The sequence below is a fragment of the Lutra lutra genome, chromosome 7 (genome assembly GCF_902655055.1).
Source record: "Lutra lutra chromosome 7, mLutLut1.2, whole genome shotgun sequence".
Classification (NCBI taxonomy): domain Eukaryota; kingdom Metazoa; phylum Chordata; class Mammalia; order Carnivora; family Mustelidae; genus Lutra; species Lutra lutra.
Window position 1 is genome coordinate 50,040,084 of NC_062284.1, and position 17,714 is coordinate 50,057,797.

Consider the following 17,714-nt stretch of genomic DNA (forward strand, 5'->3'; position numbering starts at 1 on the left):
TTGGTGGGATAATGGCAAAGAGAAGTGTTGGAAGCGTCCCTGGAGGTGCTGTCCGGGTATTACAGTCCCTCCAATCGAGAGAGGATTTCAGGAGAGAGCAATAGAGACGTGATCTGGGCTAGAGGGGCCAGAGATCGGTCGATTGCGCGGCTAGAGAGGCCGGAGGTTAGTGGCTGTAGAAGTCGGGCGGACCCGGAATCCAGAGGAAACGGGACCATGACTTATGCTTATCTCTTCAAGTACATCATCATCGGGGACACAGGTAAGCTGCGGGCGACTGCCCTCAGGGCTGGGGCGGGGATCCGAAGTTCACAAATCGGGGCGTGGGGCGGGGCTCATTTAGTGGGCTGGGCGATTAAATGAAGAGCGGGCGGGGGCGGGGCGGCCGGGGGCGGGGCTCGGGGCTCCCCTTCCCCAGCCCGGGACGCCCGGACTCGAGATTGTTCTTGGGCCGCGTGGCTCGTAGAACGTGCGTCTTCCTTTTTTTAGGTGTGGGGAAGTCATGTCTCCTCCTGCAGTTTACAGACAAGCGGTTCCAGCCTGTCCACGACCTCACAATAGGTAGGTCCACCTACCTGTCGCAGAAGAGATAACGAAACCTGACTAGCTGAAGTGGGCTTCGGTATTCCAAGTGAAAAGTTACCTTTTCCTATTTTTAAGCTAGTCGAAAGTTAATGGTAAATAAAGAGTGACTAACAAAATGCTGATAAATGGGGAGTAAATCATTGAAAGGTAACTTCAGAGATGGGCGTGAGATATGGGTTCATTGCCCTGGGGCTTTTACCCCCTAAATATAATTTGTATGTTTATGGAAAATTCCACGAAAGCTTAACTGTTTATTAAAAAACTCACCTTGTTTTGTGGTAAGTTAGTGCAAACGTCACATATGTTTTTCAAAGTGATCACCAACACGCAGATATTTTTGTGTTTTGGAGAGGAAGTAGTAAATTTGCAGAGCCCTCCCAGACTTGAGTTAGAAGGTAGATGAAACAAATGACTTTTAAAGAAAAGAGTATAGTAGAATTCCAAAATCACACTGGTGATAATGGAAGGCATAAACATTTGCTGCACATTTGTATTAAGGCAGGGGCCTCCTGGGACTTAAGCAACCCCTTCTCCATAATCTCCATAACCCAACTCCAAATGAGTAATGTATCTGAAACTAGCCTTCTTGCCATGCAAATGCAGTTTCCGAGTAGAATCCCTAACTCCTGGGCGCCTGGTTGGCTCAGCGAGCTAAAGCCTCTGTCTTCTGCTCTGGTCATGATCTCAGGTCTTGGGATCAGGGTCCTGGGATCTGAGCCCCACATCAGGCTCTCTGCTCAACCGGGAGCCTGCTTCCCCCATCTCTCTCTGCCTGCTTTTTGCCTACTTGTGTTCTCTCTGTCAAATAAATAAAATCTAAAAAAATAAAATAAAATCCCTAACTCCTATTCTTACCATATTACTACTTCCAGATACCACCTTATTGAAATCTGAAGCTACTTCTGCTTCTGTACACCTTATTCAAAGCCAAATAAGTAATGGGGTTAGAAAAGGATTTAGAGGATAACATCTACAGGAAAATAACTTTGTAAGTTAATATGAAGTGAGCACAGTGTAAAAGGTGCTAATGATATATAGCGCTTAACTAGGCAAACGTTGTGCCTGTCCTTAAGTAGCTTATAGTCTGCCAATACAGGAGGTGGGGCTGGAACAGATGCTGATAACTAAATTCCTGTGGTAAAAGGGGAGGAGAGGCTGCTACCTCTATCTGGAAAGGCTGAAAATTGAATGAATAGGAGTTAGCCTGGCACAGGGGTTGTAGAGATGGAAAGGTGGTCAGGGCAAGAAGAGAATAATGTTTGCAAATGATCAGGAATGTCCGATCAGACTACCTTTGGAAAATAAAGTGATTTAATATGGCTGGAGCATGAAATTTCAAGTGGAGAGTGACAAAAAATAAAGCTAGAGAATAAATTAGAGACCAAGTTATAAAACAGCTAAAGGTAATAAGCAAGTGACAGAAGTTTTAAAAATATTTTATTTATTCATTTGATAGAGCGAGCAAGTGAGAGAGCACAAGCAGGGGTAGCAGCAGAGGGAGAGGGAGAAGCAGACTCTCTGCTGAGCAGGGAGCCTGATGTGGGGCTCATCCCATGCCCCTGGGATCATGACCTGAGGTGAAGGCAGATGCTTAACCCACTGAGCCACCTGGGCGCCCTACAAATAACAAATTTTAAAGTGGAGGAATGAAGTGATAAGTTTTTGCCAGAGTCCTGTGTAGACTCTGTTTCTTTCTAAATTCAGTCTTTCTTTTTTTTTTTTTTTTTTAAGATTTTGTTTATTTATTTGACAGAGAAGCAGGCAGAGAGAGAACGGGAAGCAGGCTCCCCACTGAGCAGAGAGCCCCATGTGGGGCTCAGTCTCAGGACCCTGAGATCATGACCTGAGCAGAAGGCAGAGGTTTAACTCACTGAGCCACCCAGGTGCCCCTGAATTCAGTCTTATATACCAAGATAAGACACTTGGATAGAAAATACATGCAAAATATAAGGATCTCTGAGTGCATAACTGGGGGAAATTGGATAGAAGACAAGTTCTATTTTTTTTTTAAGATTTTATTTATTTATTTGACAGAGAGATCACAAGCAGGCAGAGAGGCAGGCAGAGAGAGAGGAGGAAGCAGGCTCCCTGCTGAGCAGTGAGCCCGATTCGGGGCTCAATCCCAGGACTCTGAGATCATGACCTGAGCCGAAGGCAGCGGCTTAACCCACTGAGCCACCCAGGCGCCCCCAAGTTCTATTTTTTTCGCTATTCAAATTCCATTTCTGTTGTCCAGAAAGGAAAAAAAAAATCTAGTGATTTTTTTCACTAGTTATCACTGTTCTTGATGAAGCAGTCTAGAGTAGTAAGAAACATTTTTTTTATGTCTTACTAATTGCAGCATCTGAGAGAGTCCAGATAATATTGTGTGTGGAGCCACTGAATAGGCATCTATCAGCCCTTTAGCAGAAGCTAAGTTTTAGTGTTCTTTCTTACTTGGAAATCAGAATTCCTCTAGTAAAAGTACCATATGAAAATAGAATGTAGGACAAATTGTCTGACTTATGATCAAGTATTTTCAAAATTTTTTAAAGATTTTATTTATTTGTTTGACAGCGAGATCACAAGTAGGCAGAGAGGCAGGCAGAAAGAGAGGGGGAAGCAGGCTCCCCGCCAACCATAGAGCTGGACATGGGGCTTGATCCCAAGGACCCTGAAACCATCACCCGAACCGAAGGCAGAGGCTTAACCCGCGAAGCCACCCAGGCACCCCAGTTATTTTCAATTTGAGCAACCTTCAGTTTTAAGTTTTGTCCTAACATTACTTGAAAGAAGATGAATGCCAGGTAGACTAAAATGTTTATTCAGACTGTCAGTTTCCATAATCCTATGAGGAAGGCTATTTTCTGATAAACTGTGGGAATTAGTAGAGATCTGAAATGTATCATTCTTGAGAACATATTTCTTAGGTAGGCTTTTTTTCAAACAAAAAATTAAGGAATTGCAAAAAAGGAAATACTGGACTAGGGAGTGACTTCGAGAAAATTTCAGGAAATACTTCAAAATTTTTAGATTTTTTAAAAAAGTTACAAAATTAAATGAAATTTAAGTATTAACATTACTAAAAATTTATTCACCTTTTCTACTTCTTAATTAGTTTCATCTCCATATCTGCTTTTTGGTTACATTCCTGAGGTCATTATTACCTAGATTTTAATTTTTAATTCTAGGAGGAAAATGAAGTTTTAAGAAACACAAAATTAGTTGTAGCAAATAGCAGTAATAGGCTTAGTGGTACTGAGTGCAGACAGAGAAGCAGTCAGTTGGCATATTGGGGAAAAACATGAACCTTTCAACATGGGTGATGTTCATGAGAATCACATCTTTTGTTTTGCTCTTCACTGACAGGTGTAGAGTTTGGGGCCCGTATGGTCAACATTGATGGAAAACAAATCAAACTGCAAATTTGGGATACGGTAAGAGAGAACAGAATTACTTAGTCCCTGACCAAGATCCAAACAGAACAGTAAAGGCTGATGCAGGGGCAAGGGGCTATGAGGGTGGGGATGATGGTAGGCATAAGAGTAGGGGAAGAGTTTTCACTTTTATCTGTTACGGTTAAAATTCTGAATGCCATATCTTTGTATTTTTATTTTAAATTATTCAAGTAGTGTATGAGTTTGTCCTAGTAAAAATAAAAGCAAACGATGTAAGTGTATAGAGTAAAATTTGAATGTTCCCTTTTACACACATAAACCTCTTCCTTCAGTTCCTGGTTTCTGCCTATCCAGTGGGAATGTTTCAGTGGTTATACTTCTAGACTTTTTCTTTGTGTTCAGATATATACACATGTACAAATGTATGGTGGTGATTTTGTTTTTATTAGTTTTACTTGTATAGAATCATAGCTGAGTAGACCTAGCTATGTGAATTAGTTTTTTTACTTAATAATTTCTATGTTTTGGATACTTCCATGTAGATTCATATATCTCTATCTCATTCCTTTTAACCACTATATAGACTCATTAAAAAGTCTGTAACATTTATTTAACGATCTTCCCAATGATTGAAATTCAGGTTTCCAGTTTTTACCTTTGCAAATTTTCATTGAATGTCCTTGATTACCACATCTTTATTCAAATGTTTGAGAATTTCTGTGGAATGCCTGCCCAGAAATGGAAATTCTGGGTCAAAGTTTATGCATATTTTAAAATTTAACAAATGTGGTACTCCCAAAATTTAGCTTGACTTCGTATAATTTTGTTTTATCCACATAAATTGCTTTTACATGTATCATCTCATTTAATTTGTATCTTTTCTTTTCTCTAAGAAAAATAATACCCCATCTTTATTTGAAGTTAAAGAAAGCAAGCACAGAGTTGCTTAATATTCAGCTAAAATCTGTTTTTGTTTACTTATTATTTGATTTTTTTTCAAAACTCAAGAGCTGAAGCCCTTAGAGCTATAAGCAGTACAGTGATTTTCCTTTTTTTCTCCCTTTCTCCTCCTCCCATCCTCCATCTCCCTATGCATGCAGGTATCTGTCTTAAAAGTACAATTGATCCTTGAACAACATATGTTTGAATTGTGCAGGTCTGTTAATATGTTAATTTTTGTCAATAAATGCACTATGGTACTGTAAGTGTATTTTAATAGTTTATTCTCTAGCTTATTTTACTGTAAAAATACAATATTTAATAGAAATAATATACAAAACGTGTTGATTAACATGATACATTATGGGTAAGTCTTCTGGTCAACAGTAGGTTATTAGTGGTTAAGGTTTGGAGGAGTCGAAGTTATACAAGGGAGTTATATGACTGCATGGTGGCCAGGGTCCCTAACTCCCCTCTTGTTGCAGAGTCAACTGTAAGTTAACTTGCAGTTGTAAGTTAACTTGTTAGCTTGTAAGTAAGTTGCTGTAAGCCCTTTTTGCAGAGTCTTTTTCTGGTGGCCTCCATGGTTGTTACCATTTCTGGGTGTGCTGATTAACTAGATTAACAGATGCTTTTAACTAGAATCACATTCTTTTGTACATTATTTGGTTGTATTTGCAAGTATTTTAATAACCTTTTGCCCTTCTGAACAGACTTACATCTCTAATAGTGGAAGCACTAGCCATATACCTCTGAATATTCCACACTTACTCTTTTTTTTTTTTTTAAAGATTTCATTTATTTATTTGACAGAGAGCACAAGCAGGGGAAGTAGCAGAGGGAGGTGGAGAAGCAGGCTCCCTGATCAGCAGTGAGCCTGATGTGGGGCTCCATCCCAGGACCCTGAGATCACGACCTGAGCCGAAGGCAGCCACCCAACTGACTGACCCACCCGGGCACCCCACAAACTTTTTTTTTTTTTTCAAAGATTTTATTAATTTATTTGACAGAGAGAGAGGGAAAACAAGCAGGGGGAGTGGGAGAGGGAGAAGCAGGCTTCCCACCAAGCAGGGAGCCTGATGTGGGGCTCAGTCCCAGGACCCTGGGATCATGACCTGAGCCAAAGGCAGATGCTTAATGACTGAGCCACCCAGGCGCCCCTGTATTTGAAATTTTTAAGAGATTCCTGTCTATAATGTATTGTGTTTCTTGTCTGCCATTCTCTGGGTAAGCCTGATCATTTTTCCCTTGTCAGTCCTGATCTACTCCTTGTTTACCGAAGTTAGTTTCCCATTTTGTTGATCTCATTCTCTCACATACTCCCAAAGTCATCCTGCGTGAAAATATTTAGGGATTATCGTGAAGGGTATTTTAATTTTTATTTTTGTTTTCTTAAAGATTCCTTTTTTTTAATTTTGACAGAGATCACAAGTAGGCAGAGAGGCAGGCAGAGAGAGAGTGGGGGAAGCAGGCTCCCTGCTGAGCAGAGAGCCCAATTCGGGGGATGTGGGGCTCGATTCCAGGACACTGGGATTATGACCTGAGCTGAAGGCAGAGACTTTAACCCACTGAGCCACCCAGGCGCCCCATGGAGGGAATTTTTAAAGAGATCAAGTTACCTAGTGCTTTGTTGTCACTGTTCTGGTAATTGCTAAGGATTTAGAGAGCTGTATTACCTTTTTTTTTTCTTTTTAGTAGGCTCCATGCCCAATATGGGGCTTGAACTCACGACCCTGAGGTCAAGAGTTGCATGTTCCACCAAGCCGGCCAGGTACCCCTGGAGAACTGTATATTGTTTTTATCCCTTTTCATTCTGTACATATAATTCCCCAAATAACCCATGCTAAACGAGAAAGCGTTATACTCTAGTTAATATAAAATACGGGTCAATCCCAAACTCATTTGTGTTTTACAAGAATGCATTTTGATTGTTAGGAAATTAGCCTTTCTGACTCATAGGAATAAATACTTCAAACGACAGTTGACCCTTAAACAGTGTGGGGGTTAGGGACATAAACAGTCAGAAATCTGCATATGACTTTTGACTCCCCCAAAACTTAACTACTTTTTAAATTTATTTATTTATTTTAAGTAATCTCTACATCCAGCGTGGGGCTTTGGCTTGAACTCATGACCCTGAGATCAAGGGTCAACATGCCATTCTCACTAAGCTAGCCAGGCATCCCCAAAAACTTAACTCCTAATAACCTACTGTTGACCAGAAGGGTTACCCATGACAAAAAAAAAAAATCGATTAACACACATTTTGTTTCTAGTAAGCTAGAGAAAAGAAAATGTTGTTAAGAAAACAGTAAGGGAGGGGCGCCTGGGTGGTTCAGTGGGTTAAAGCCCCTGCCTTTGGCTCAGGTCATGATCCCAGACTCCTGGGATCAAGCCCCATGTCTGGCTCTCTGCTCAGCAGGGAGCCTGCTTCCCTTCCTCTCTCTCTGCCTGCCTCTCTGCCTACTTGTGATCTCTGTCTGTCAAATAAATAAATAAAATCTTTAAAAAAAAAGAAAGAAAGAAAACCATAAGAGAGGGATGCTTAGGTGGCTCAGTGGGTTAGACATCTGCCTTTGGCCCAGGTCATGATCCCAGGGTCCTTGGATTGAGCCTTGCATCGGGCTCTCTACTTGGAGGGGAGCCTGCTTCGCCCTCTCCCTCTGCCTACACTCCTCCTGCTTGTGTGCGTTCTCTGTCAAATAAATGAATGAAAATCTTAAAAAAAAAACAAACAAACCCTTAAGGGACAGGTGTGCCTGGGTGGCTCAGTTAGTTAAGCATCTGACTCTTGATTTCAGCTCAAGTATTGATGTCAGGGTTGTGAGTTCAAACCCTGCATTGGGGCTTAAAAAAAAATTTGAAAAATTGAAAAAACCATGAGGGAGTAAATGCATTTACAGTGCTGTGCTATAAAGAATCCGTGTAAATGAACCAGAGCTGTTCAAACCCATGTTGTGTGAGGTTTAATTTTATATATCTTGAAACCATACGACAATTCTTCCACTTGGGAGAAATTCAAAAGGTGTTAATTCTTTTTATATACTGTATATCTTCATCTTAATTCTATGCTGATTCAGATTTGTTTAATGGGGTTGGACAAAGATACCTAATATCAATACAGACCAGCCCAAATTGAACCACTCACTCTTTCTAGGTTATTGGTTAAGCAAAACCATTGATGAACTAGACTGAGATAAAGAAGTAAACGGATTTGGTTTTTGATTTTTAATTTTTAACTTAAAAAAATACATTTTATTTATTTTGAGAGCGAGAGAGGAAAAAAAAAGTTGGGATGGGGCAGAGGGACAGTGAGAAGCAGACTCCCCACTGAGCAGGGATCCCGACATGGGGCTCAATCCCAGGACTCTGGGATCTTGACCTGAGTGTAAGGCAGATGCTTAACTGACTGAACTGTTTTTTGTTTTTTTAAAAAATTATTTATTTATTTTAGAGAGAGAGCTTGAGACATGCTTGCAAGCAGGGGGAGGGGGCAGAGGAAGAAGGGCAGACTTCCCACTCAGTGGGGAGCCCAACATGGGCTTGATCCCACCACAGGGACCTGGGTTGAAATCAAGAGTCAGACACTCAACCTACAGCTACCACCCAGGTGCCGGAGGGATTCGTTTTTAAGAGGTATTTTCTGATGAGCCTCTGGAAGTATTTTTGGCTGCTAAAGTTAAATGCTGCCATGTGCTTCAACCATCACATAGGTCTCCCTCAAGATTTCCCTTTAGTTCCTAGAACAACAGAGGGAGGGAGGGACCTTTCAACAGCAGCAGAAGAGAAGAAAAAGGTAAAAAGCAAAATGAGAATCAAATAATTTAAGACCTAAAACTATTTGGGACTAAATAAAACGTTAAGTGAGCTCTTCAGAGTGGAAAAACATGTTTTAAATCTTAAAGTAACATTAATATTACCAATAAAGTCCTTTTTTTTTTTAAGATTTTATTTATTTATTTGAGAGAGAGAGACACACACACACAGTGAGAGAGGAACACAGCAGGGGGAGTGGGAGGGAGAAGCAGGCTTCCTGTGGATCAGGGAGCCTGATTCGGGGCTCGATTCCAGTCCCCGGGATCATGACCTGAGCCAAAGGCAGATGCTTAACAACTGAGCCACTCAGGCACCCCATCAACAAAGTTCTTTAGAATTATTTTTAATTTTGGTGTTCTAAGAGGCACACAGCTCACTACAACATTTGTATTATTCTTGTAGAAAGAGAGTCTCATGTTGTTGGAAAAATAACCTTACAATTAATGTACTGGAGCTCTCTTCTCACCTTCAAACCCAGGTTTAGATTGTATGATGTAATGGCTAATAGAACAAACCTTTGAGCTAGGGTACACTAAGATCCTGAGTTTAATTGTGTATTCAGTAGTTATGGATTTTATAACTTTTGGCTAATTACCCCTTTGAGGTTCAGTTTTCCTATTTGTGTTATTATTAGTATTCACTGAATACTATTTACTGAATACTATTCACTAATATTAGTATTTACTCTCTCTGCCTACTTGTGATCACTCTGTCAAATAAATAAATAAAATCTTTTAAAAAAATGCTCAGTTATAAATATCTTGGCCCCATTTGGAAATGAGATGAGTATAAATCTTTTTTTTTTTAAAGATTTTATTCATTTATTTGACAGAGAGAGACACAGGGAGAAAGAGAACACAAGCAGGGGGAGCGGGAGAGGGAGAAGCAGGCTTCGTGCTGAGCAGGGAGCCCGATGTGGGGCTTTATCTCAGGATTTTGGGATCATGACCTAAGCTGAAGGCAGACACTTAACAACTGAGCCACCTAGGCACCCCTGAATATTGGTTTTTTAAAGGAAAACTCTGTCCTGGACCATGGGCTTCTTTCCCTATTCCTTGTTCTTACTTGCTATGACAAGATCCCTTGGTAGTCCCACCTTTAGTGGTGGAACACTAAGTGTCAGCGTATACCCAATTTAAGTGCTTTGTATCTGACTGCTTTTCTACATTGACCCATTGGAATGGACCCAATTCCATTAGACAAGGAAAGATAGTTTCCTTTTTACAGATAAAAGAATATAAATAGGTTAATGTGATGTGTTCAGCATCATGTGGGGATTGAAATGCTCTTGGGTTTCTAGTCTTATTTCTAGTTGTTCTCTCCTAGAGGATATTGGAAAATGTATGAGAATGTCTTTGTCATAAAGTTAAGTTCTTTGTGTTAGAGTGGCATGTGATCAAGTCCTTTCTCTGGAAATAACCTGGTTTTGTTGGGAATTTTTTGTTGCCATGTTGGTGGGAAAGGCTGGGCAAGAATCCTTCCGCTCTATCACCCGTTCCTACTACAGGGGAGCAGCTGGAGCACTGCTAGTGTATGACATCACCAGGTGAGTCCGATCAGGTGGGCAGGAGGGAGCCTTTTCCCCATGTTCTCAAAATCTTTTTCTTTCCTGTGTTCTGGTTCTGGTAAGAATACTAAAGGGGAAAGGCTTCTCTAATATTTTCTTTTACACATGTAGCTTTCCCCCTTTTCCCATGTGTTTGGAATTTCTTTGGCATTTTGAAATGGACCTCTGATCCACTTTTAAACTTTCCTGCTGTAGGCGTGAAACCTTCAACCACCTAACCTCCTGGTTAGAGGATGCCCGGCAACACTCCAGCTCCAACATGGTTATCATGCTGATTGGGAATAAGAGGTAAAATTTTATTTGTAGAAATAATAAGGACCAGAAGTCATGTAAGTGCTCTGTGGACATTGAACTACTTGGTCCCTAAACTTCTTTAGTTTATGGTGCTCTTTATTTAAAAAAAATAAAAAAATAGTTGTGGTAAAATATGCATAAGGTAGACTTTCATTTTAACCATTTTGTTTTTAACGTTTTTATTTACTTAGAGAAAATGCATGCACGAGGAGAGAGAGAGAGAGAGAGTGCACAAGCAAGGGGAGCAGCAGGCAGAGGGAGAAGGACAAGCAGACTCCTTACTGAGCAGGGAGCCCATGTGGGGCTCAATCCCAGGATCCTGAGATCATGATGAGGGTCAAAGACTCTTTTTTTTTTTTTTACAGATTTTATTAATTTGACAGAGAGGGAGACAGCTAGAGAGGGAACACAAGCAGTTGGAGTGGTAGTGGGAGAGGGAGAAGCAGGCTTCCCGCTGAGCAGGGAGTCTGATATGGGGCTTGATCCCAAAACCCTAGGATCATGACCTGAGCTGAAATCAAGAGTTGAAAGCTTAACTGACTGAACCACCCAGGCACCCCAATTTTGTACTTGCTTTTTATCATAGCAAATGCCAAAAATTCAGGTTCCACAAACATATGCAAATATTGAACAGGATCTGTTTTGATCTGACAGTGATCTTGCAAACAGTCTTAAGCTTATAACTCATGTGGTGTTTTAATGTTGAGTGTTAACTGCGTTTCCCTCGAAAATTTATCATGTGGCCAAAAAAAAGAAAGTATCCTGTGGCACTCTAGTGGTTTGTAGTAGTGCCTTAAGTGTACCACTTGAGAGAGCTGTGGCCACAGACTAATTATACTTACTTATTTGGACTGTGTTCTAAATGTCTATTTGCCAGATCCTGAGAGTACAAGGTGAGAAGAGTCATGCCCCTGATTCTATGGAGCTTATAGTTTATTGGCGACATAAATATTAAATATAAAGGGATTTATGTCTAATTACAAATTGTGATAAATACAGTGAAGGAAAGAAAGGTGCTATAAAAGAGAGTAACAGGGTACTATTTTTAATATTTTTTTAAACTTCATTTTTTTTCAGTGTTCCAAAATTCATTTTTGATGTACCACACCCCAGTGCTCCATGCAATATGTGCCTTCCTCAGTACCCACCACCGGGCTCACCCAACCCCCCACTCCCTCCGCTCCAAAACCTTCAGTTTGTTTCTCAGAGTCCACAGTCTCTCGTGGTTTGTCTCCCCGTCTGGTTTCCCCCAACTCACTTCTCCTCTCTATCTCCCCATGTCCTCCATGTTATTCCTTATGCTCCACAAGTAAGTGAAACCAGGGTACTATTTTTAATTAAGGGTGATGGTTAAGCTGGAATCTGAAGGATAGGTAAGAGTTCAGTGGGCATGGTTTGAAAAAGAGAATAGTATCAGATAGGTTGAACAAACTGAAAACCTTGAACTGGGAAGAACCTTGGCAAGGTCATGGTATTGAAAGAAATCAGTATGTTGGGCTGAATCAAGGGGGAATGGTACGAGATGTGGTTGGGAAGGTAAGCAGGAGCCAGAATTCAGCACTTTCAGTCCTTACGTATTTTATTCTAAATACAGTAGGAAGCTTTTAAGAGTTTTAAGCAGAGACATGGCTTGATTAGATTTTAAAAGATCACTCTGGAGGGGAGCAGGGGTTGAAGTGGGATGTTCTTTCAGTAGTCTAAATGTGAATGATGGCGTGAACTGGGGGATAAACACCAGAGAGAGGGAAAATGATGACACATGTTAAGGTGCATTTTGGAAGTTCCTTGCTTTGGGATGAATTGGGTATTTGGAATGAAGAAGGAAAAGGTATTGAAATAATGACATCCAGGATTTAGCTTCTGTGCTGAATGGAGATGTGGAAGCCTGGGGCAGAAGTAGTTAGGGGGAAAAGATCAAGTTCTATTTTGATGTATGTGTTGGGGGCCTTTTACACATCAGACTGGAAATGAAGAACAGACAAATAGATAAGATCTGGAGCTTAAAGGAGCAGCTGGTCTAGGTGTAGACATTTAGATGGGTAGTTCTTCCCTGGTCTTCACAAAGCTGGTGAATGATAAATAGATATTTTATAGATTTGCTATTCTTCTGTGGGCTTACTTTTTTTTTTTTTGGTAAGATTTTATTTATTTGACAGAAAGATAGAGAGGGAACACAAGCAGGGGGAGTGGGAAGGGGAGAAGCAGGCTTCCCGCTGAGCAGGAAGCCTAATGTGGGGCTTGATCCCAGGACTCTGGGATCACGACCTGAGCCGAAAACATTAACAACTGAGCCCCCTAGGCGCCCCACAGTGGGCTTACTCTTTGATTTCTTTTCATGGTTGGAAGACTGGAAATCTCTGAAATGCAAATTTCCAGTTAGAAAAATGGAAATCTGACAGTCCATCCTTACCTTATCTGCAGCCTTTTATCCTTTCTTGTCATAAAGTCTTTCCATACACCTGATTCTGTTTCTCAGTCTGTGGCTGTATCTTTTTTCCCCTCATATCACCCAACTTTATACATTTTTGTCTTGAGTCTTTTTATTTCCCTGGTGGCAAGCTGCTATTATATATGTTATTAATGAGACTAGTGAGAATTAAGACAGCTGTGTTCTTATTCCTGACATTTTCTGTTCTTATGGGTTGATTCCAGTAAAAGAGGAAGACACTGCTGTGGGATGGGGCATCTGACTTTATGGGATGGGGCTTTCTCCTTTCTAACAACTGGAATTTCCTTTTTATCTTCTTTCCTTGGCTCTCACTGGATCTCATTCCAAAAAGAAACATGGAGCACAGTAAGCCTTGAGTAACTGTGGGGCTTGCCTAACTTTTTATAAACCTTTTTTTTCCATAAGAGAATACGGTATTATCCTCAACCACGCAGCACCTGTCGTGAAGTTAAAGAACAATTTTCCAAGAAGCTACAGAAATCAGTAACCCTGTATAAGAGAATGTCATGTAGGATTTCCTTTTTTTTTGTATTATTAATTAGTGGTTGAAACAGCCATGGGATTCTTTTAGAGTAAGAGTTTCTTCTTTCACTTGGATCTCTTTTTAGTTGTCTTCCCAATTAATCTCTTGCAGTGACTTAGAGTCCCGTAGGGATGTGAAGAGAGAAGAAGGAGAGGCCTTTGCTCGGGAGCATGGACTTATCTTCATGGAAACTTCAGCCAAAACAGCCTGCAATGTTGAAGAGGTATTACTTGGGAAAGAGTAGGGAAAGCTTTTGAGAGATGACATCATATCTTTATTCTTTTATTCAGAATTTTCTTCTATAAGACCATAGGTAAGAAAAGGATATCTTGTGGTCCCATTGACTACATGTCTCCCTTTGAGGGAATTGTCTTTTTTTTTTTTTTTTTTTTTTTTTGCCTTGATTCCTATAGTGTAGTTTCACTTTTGCCTTGTGTAACATTAATTGGTAAGTGTGGATTAGACATCAGTGTTATTTGTAAATATTTTAGTTGGAGGGTCTCATGGGTTCTACTGTAGTTATTCTGAAGCCTACTATTGACTATATCTTTAGTAATTATTTGAGAACAGAGCATGTTTGTTTTATTTGGAGAAGGTGCCAATCTAGGGAACATTTTGGGTCAGTATCAAAATACCATATAATCCCTGTTTTCTTTTTGAAAGAGTAACTTTGGGGTGGGGGCTTCTGTATTTTTATTCTGGGCTCAATGGTTCCTAATTCATACCTTAGAAATCCAAGTGGGAATAATATTTGTATTTCCTTTTTCTAATTTCTCTATCTGAACTTGAGCCTAATAATATGATTTATGTCTCTTTCAGGCCTTCATTAACACAGCCAAAGAAATATATAGGAAGATCCAGCAGGGTTTATTTGATGTCCACAATGAGGTGAGAAAGGGTCGGGGGGTGCTGACAGTTAACTTTGTTTTATGTTAAAGAGGACAAGAAATTTTCTATAATGTAAGCATTTCCTTTCTAACATCATGCTATTTGAAGCTATGCCAAATCATACTTGATTTTTTTTTTACGTAGGGACACAAATCTGTCATCATTTTCTGTTTTTTTTTTTTCTCCTCAAGTCTGGGGCCCAGAATGCTTAAAGAGATGATTAGTTGGTAATGTAAAATGTTTATACAATATGGGAAGTTTCCTTTGCAACCTCAGTTTTTACTATTCCAGTGTTTAAGGGTGATATAATTCTTAACTGCTCAATTGGGCCATTTCTATAAAGCAGATTCTATATCAAAACAAAACAAAAAAAATCTTTTTTTTTTTCTTAACTTAAGCACAGAGACATTTATTGTTAGGGCAAATCTTACATTCAAATGGGTTTTAACAAAACGAAAAAGGATTATATGCTAATATCTACTCTTTCACTCCTCCTGCTCTTACCTAATCTCGTCCTGATTCTGCACATCGCTGTGAAACCTAAATACAGCTATCGCTTTAAAAATGGGCACAAGATAGGTGCTTAGGTGGCTCAGTCCGTTAAACATCTGACTCTTGATTTCGGCGCAGGTCAGGATCTCAGGGTTGTGAGATCAAGCCCTGTGTTGGGCTCTGCACTGGGCTTGGAGACTACTTAAAGATTCTCTCTCCCTTTCCTTCTGCCCCTTCCCCTCCTCCCTCTCTTTAAAAAAAAAAGAAATGGGCACAAGAGTCACTTGTAGTCATCCATAATACTTATATCTGAACTGGTCATCTCATCTTTATTGTTGAAGATTATTGTTCCACAACAGTTTGGCTAGGGCACATGGTTACCTGCCAAAGCCATATCTGCTTCTAGAAAATGTAATTTCTGATTTCTCTTTTTATTCCTTTTATCCCAGTTACTTTAGCACTGAGGTGGGAACTCTTGCCTTTTTTCTTTTACAGGCAAATGGCATCAAGATTGGTCCTCAGCAATGTATTTCAACATCAGTAGGAACCAGCGCCTCCCAGCGGAACTCTAGTGAAATAGGGTCTGACTCCGGCTGCTGCTGAATATCTAGCCTGGACTCTTTTTTCCTTCCTGGAACAGCTTCAGATCAATAAGCTTAAAGAAAGAGGTCTTACTTGCTTTGGCTGAGAAAAGCCTCTTTTCAAGGTGTGATGTTTTGCCTTTCCACTTAAAGACCAGGGAAGAACTTGGGCCCTTACTGACTTGTCCTCCTTCAGGGACGTGAGCATTCCCTATAGATTAGGGCTCTTTTCATCCTCCTATTTTAATTTCTAAAATGTTAGGATCAAAGTTGATTGTTACGGTAGCTCAAAAATAAATTATTTTATAAGCATACACAATTGGCTCCCTACCAGGAATTAGTAACAAGGGTCTAGGACATTGTGCTTGAGCACTTGATTTTACTGTGTTCTGGCTGGCTGGCATTTGGATGGTGGACCCTGTATCTGGGAATTTCATTGATTGTTTTCACTTGCCACTTTGCCACTTTGTAAGAGTTCTTGCAGAAGGCAGTTCCTTCAACTTGAACTACTCAAGGATGCTGAATAATTTTCTACCATCCCATTGCTAGTTTCTCTGTCTCAGAGTAACTATAAAACTTTTGAGAGCAGTGGAGTTGTTCCTGGACCTGGGGCTACTTATTATCATCACTACCTAAAGAAAACCTCTTTCCCTGTTTGTTTTAGGGACCAGACCTAACACTGCAGTGTTTTTCACCAAATTAACCCCTTACTGTTTCACCACACTTCTCAACAAGACCTGTTTAGACTTTCTACTCTAATCAAGCTAATCTGCTTACTGGACATAACATGTTTATTTCCACTTTTATGCCTTTGCATATGCCCTATTCTCTGCTAACATTATACTCAGTCCCCAAATTTTTCCTTCAGAAAACCTTCTTTGACCTAGGGACTTCTAAATAATTATTGACCCAGCACCCCTTAAGCTTTCATATGTTGTTTATTCATATGTATATTTATTTATATTTGTTACTTTGTAAATTTGTTTTGTGCGTGGAATCTGTCTCCCATCTAGGCTGTAAGCTCCTTGAGAGCAGGAACCATGTTATCCCTTTACTTTTGTAAACTGCTTCCTCCACTATTCCTTCACAGTGCCTAGTGCTACTTACTATGTGATCATTGGACTTGACTGACATACTTAAAGACTTGGAACAAGTTTATTGTAGACTGCAGAGGAAACAAAAGGCTTGAGTCATCTCTTTGTAACTCTCTCAGTCTCTTTCATGTGCTTACCCTAGATTCCATACTGCTCTTACCCCTTGTCCTTCTCTCCCTTCCCTGGCTCTTTGCCTCCATTCCATGCAGCATACAGTAAGGCTGTCAGCTTCCAAGCCATTTTTCTTTTCAAGGGCATATACTAAAATGCTAAGCAAATTTGCCTTGCTTCACTCATCAGGCAGCCTTCTGGGTCAGTTTTTGTATCTTCTGCCTTGATGTCCCTTTCTCTTCCACAGCATTGAGGTCTCATGAATTTTTCTAATTTTTTTGTTGATGAATTGTTTCATTATTAAATATATATGCATGTATCCAAGCAGCTCATATTTCATGTGAATTTTTCTGATTTTATCCCAAACCTATGTAGATACTCTCCTTCTAGGAAATTGTATCAAAGGTATTGGAAGAAGCCACCTTGAGATACACTCATTTTTTAAGTTTTTATTTAAACTGCAGTTAAAATACAGTTTAGTTTCAGTTGTACAGTATAGTGATTCAACATTCATACATCACCTGGTGCTCATAAGTGCAGATATATCCATTTGCTCTCCTGTAATAGTAATAATAGTTAACACTACACCACAGGAAGTTGGGAGAACATTTGGGGTAGTGCTTTGATGATGCTTTTTTAAAAAATCCTACCTCATTCCAAAAAGGATTTGAGGCTGTTGACTTTGGGGTTAGCCTGCCCCGCTCATGCCTGGGACAAAACTAAATATAATTTTGTAGTTTCTGTACAGAAATTTCCAAGTCCCAGGGATTCTGTCATTGGTAACTGGAGGGGTACCTGGCTCGCTTAGTCAGTAGAGCATGGACTTCGTGTTAGGATTGTGAGTTTGAGCTCCATGTTGGGTGTAGAGATTACTTAAAAAATTAAACTTTAAAAAAAATGCAAAGTACTCATAACCTTCTGCTGGATATTTCACCAAAGTAAGGAAAGCATGAGAAAACTACTGGGGCAAATTCATGACTTGTACTGATAATTGCTGA

The 17,714-nt window shown here is 40.1% G+C and overlaps 1 protein-coding gene across 1 annotated transcript; it reads left to right on the plus strand.

Moving 5' to 3' along the window:
* Positions 1-81: 81 nt before the first annotated feature.
* Positions 82-17,040, plus strand: RAB2B (RAB2B, member RAS oncogene family). Its single transcript, XM_047735774.1, has 8 exons — positions 82-262; positions 490-561; positions 3,934-4,001; positions 10,181-10,263; positions 10,480-10,572; positions 13,662-13,773; positions 14,370-14,438; positions 15,426-17,040. The coding sequence occupies exons 1-8, from the start codon at positions 217-219 to the stop codon at positions 15,531-15,533; spliced, it is 651 nt and encodes a 216-aa protein (XP_047591730.1). The 5' UTR covers positions 82-216; the 3' UTR covers positions 15,534-17,040.
* Positions 17,041-17,714: the final 674 nt, after the last annotated feature.

Bases quoted from the DNA above. Each gene is read 5' to 3' on its own strand.
- RAB2B (XM_047735774.1), top strand. From the start codon at position 217: ATGACTTATGCTTATCTCTTCAAGTACATCATCATCGGGGACACAG. The intron at 4,002-10,180 runs GTAAGAGAGAAC...TTGGTGGGAAAG, and splicing joins AACTGCAAATTTGGGATACG to GCTGGGCAAGAATCCTTCCG. The intron at 10,264-10,479 runs GTGAGTCCGATC...TTCCTGCTGTAG, and splicing joins CTAGTGTATGACATCACCAG to GCGTGAAACCTTCAACCACC.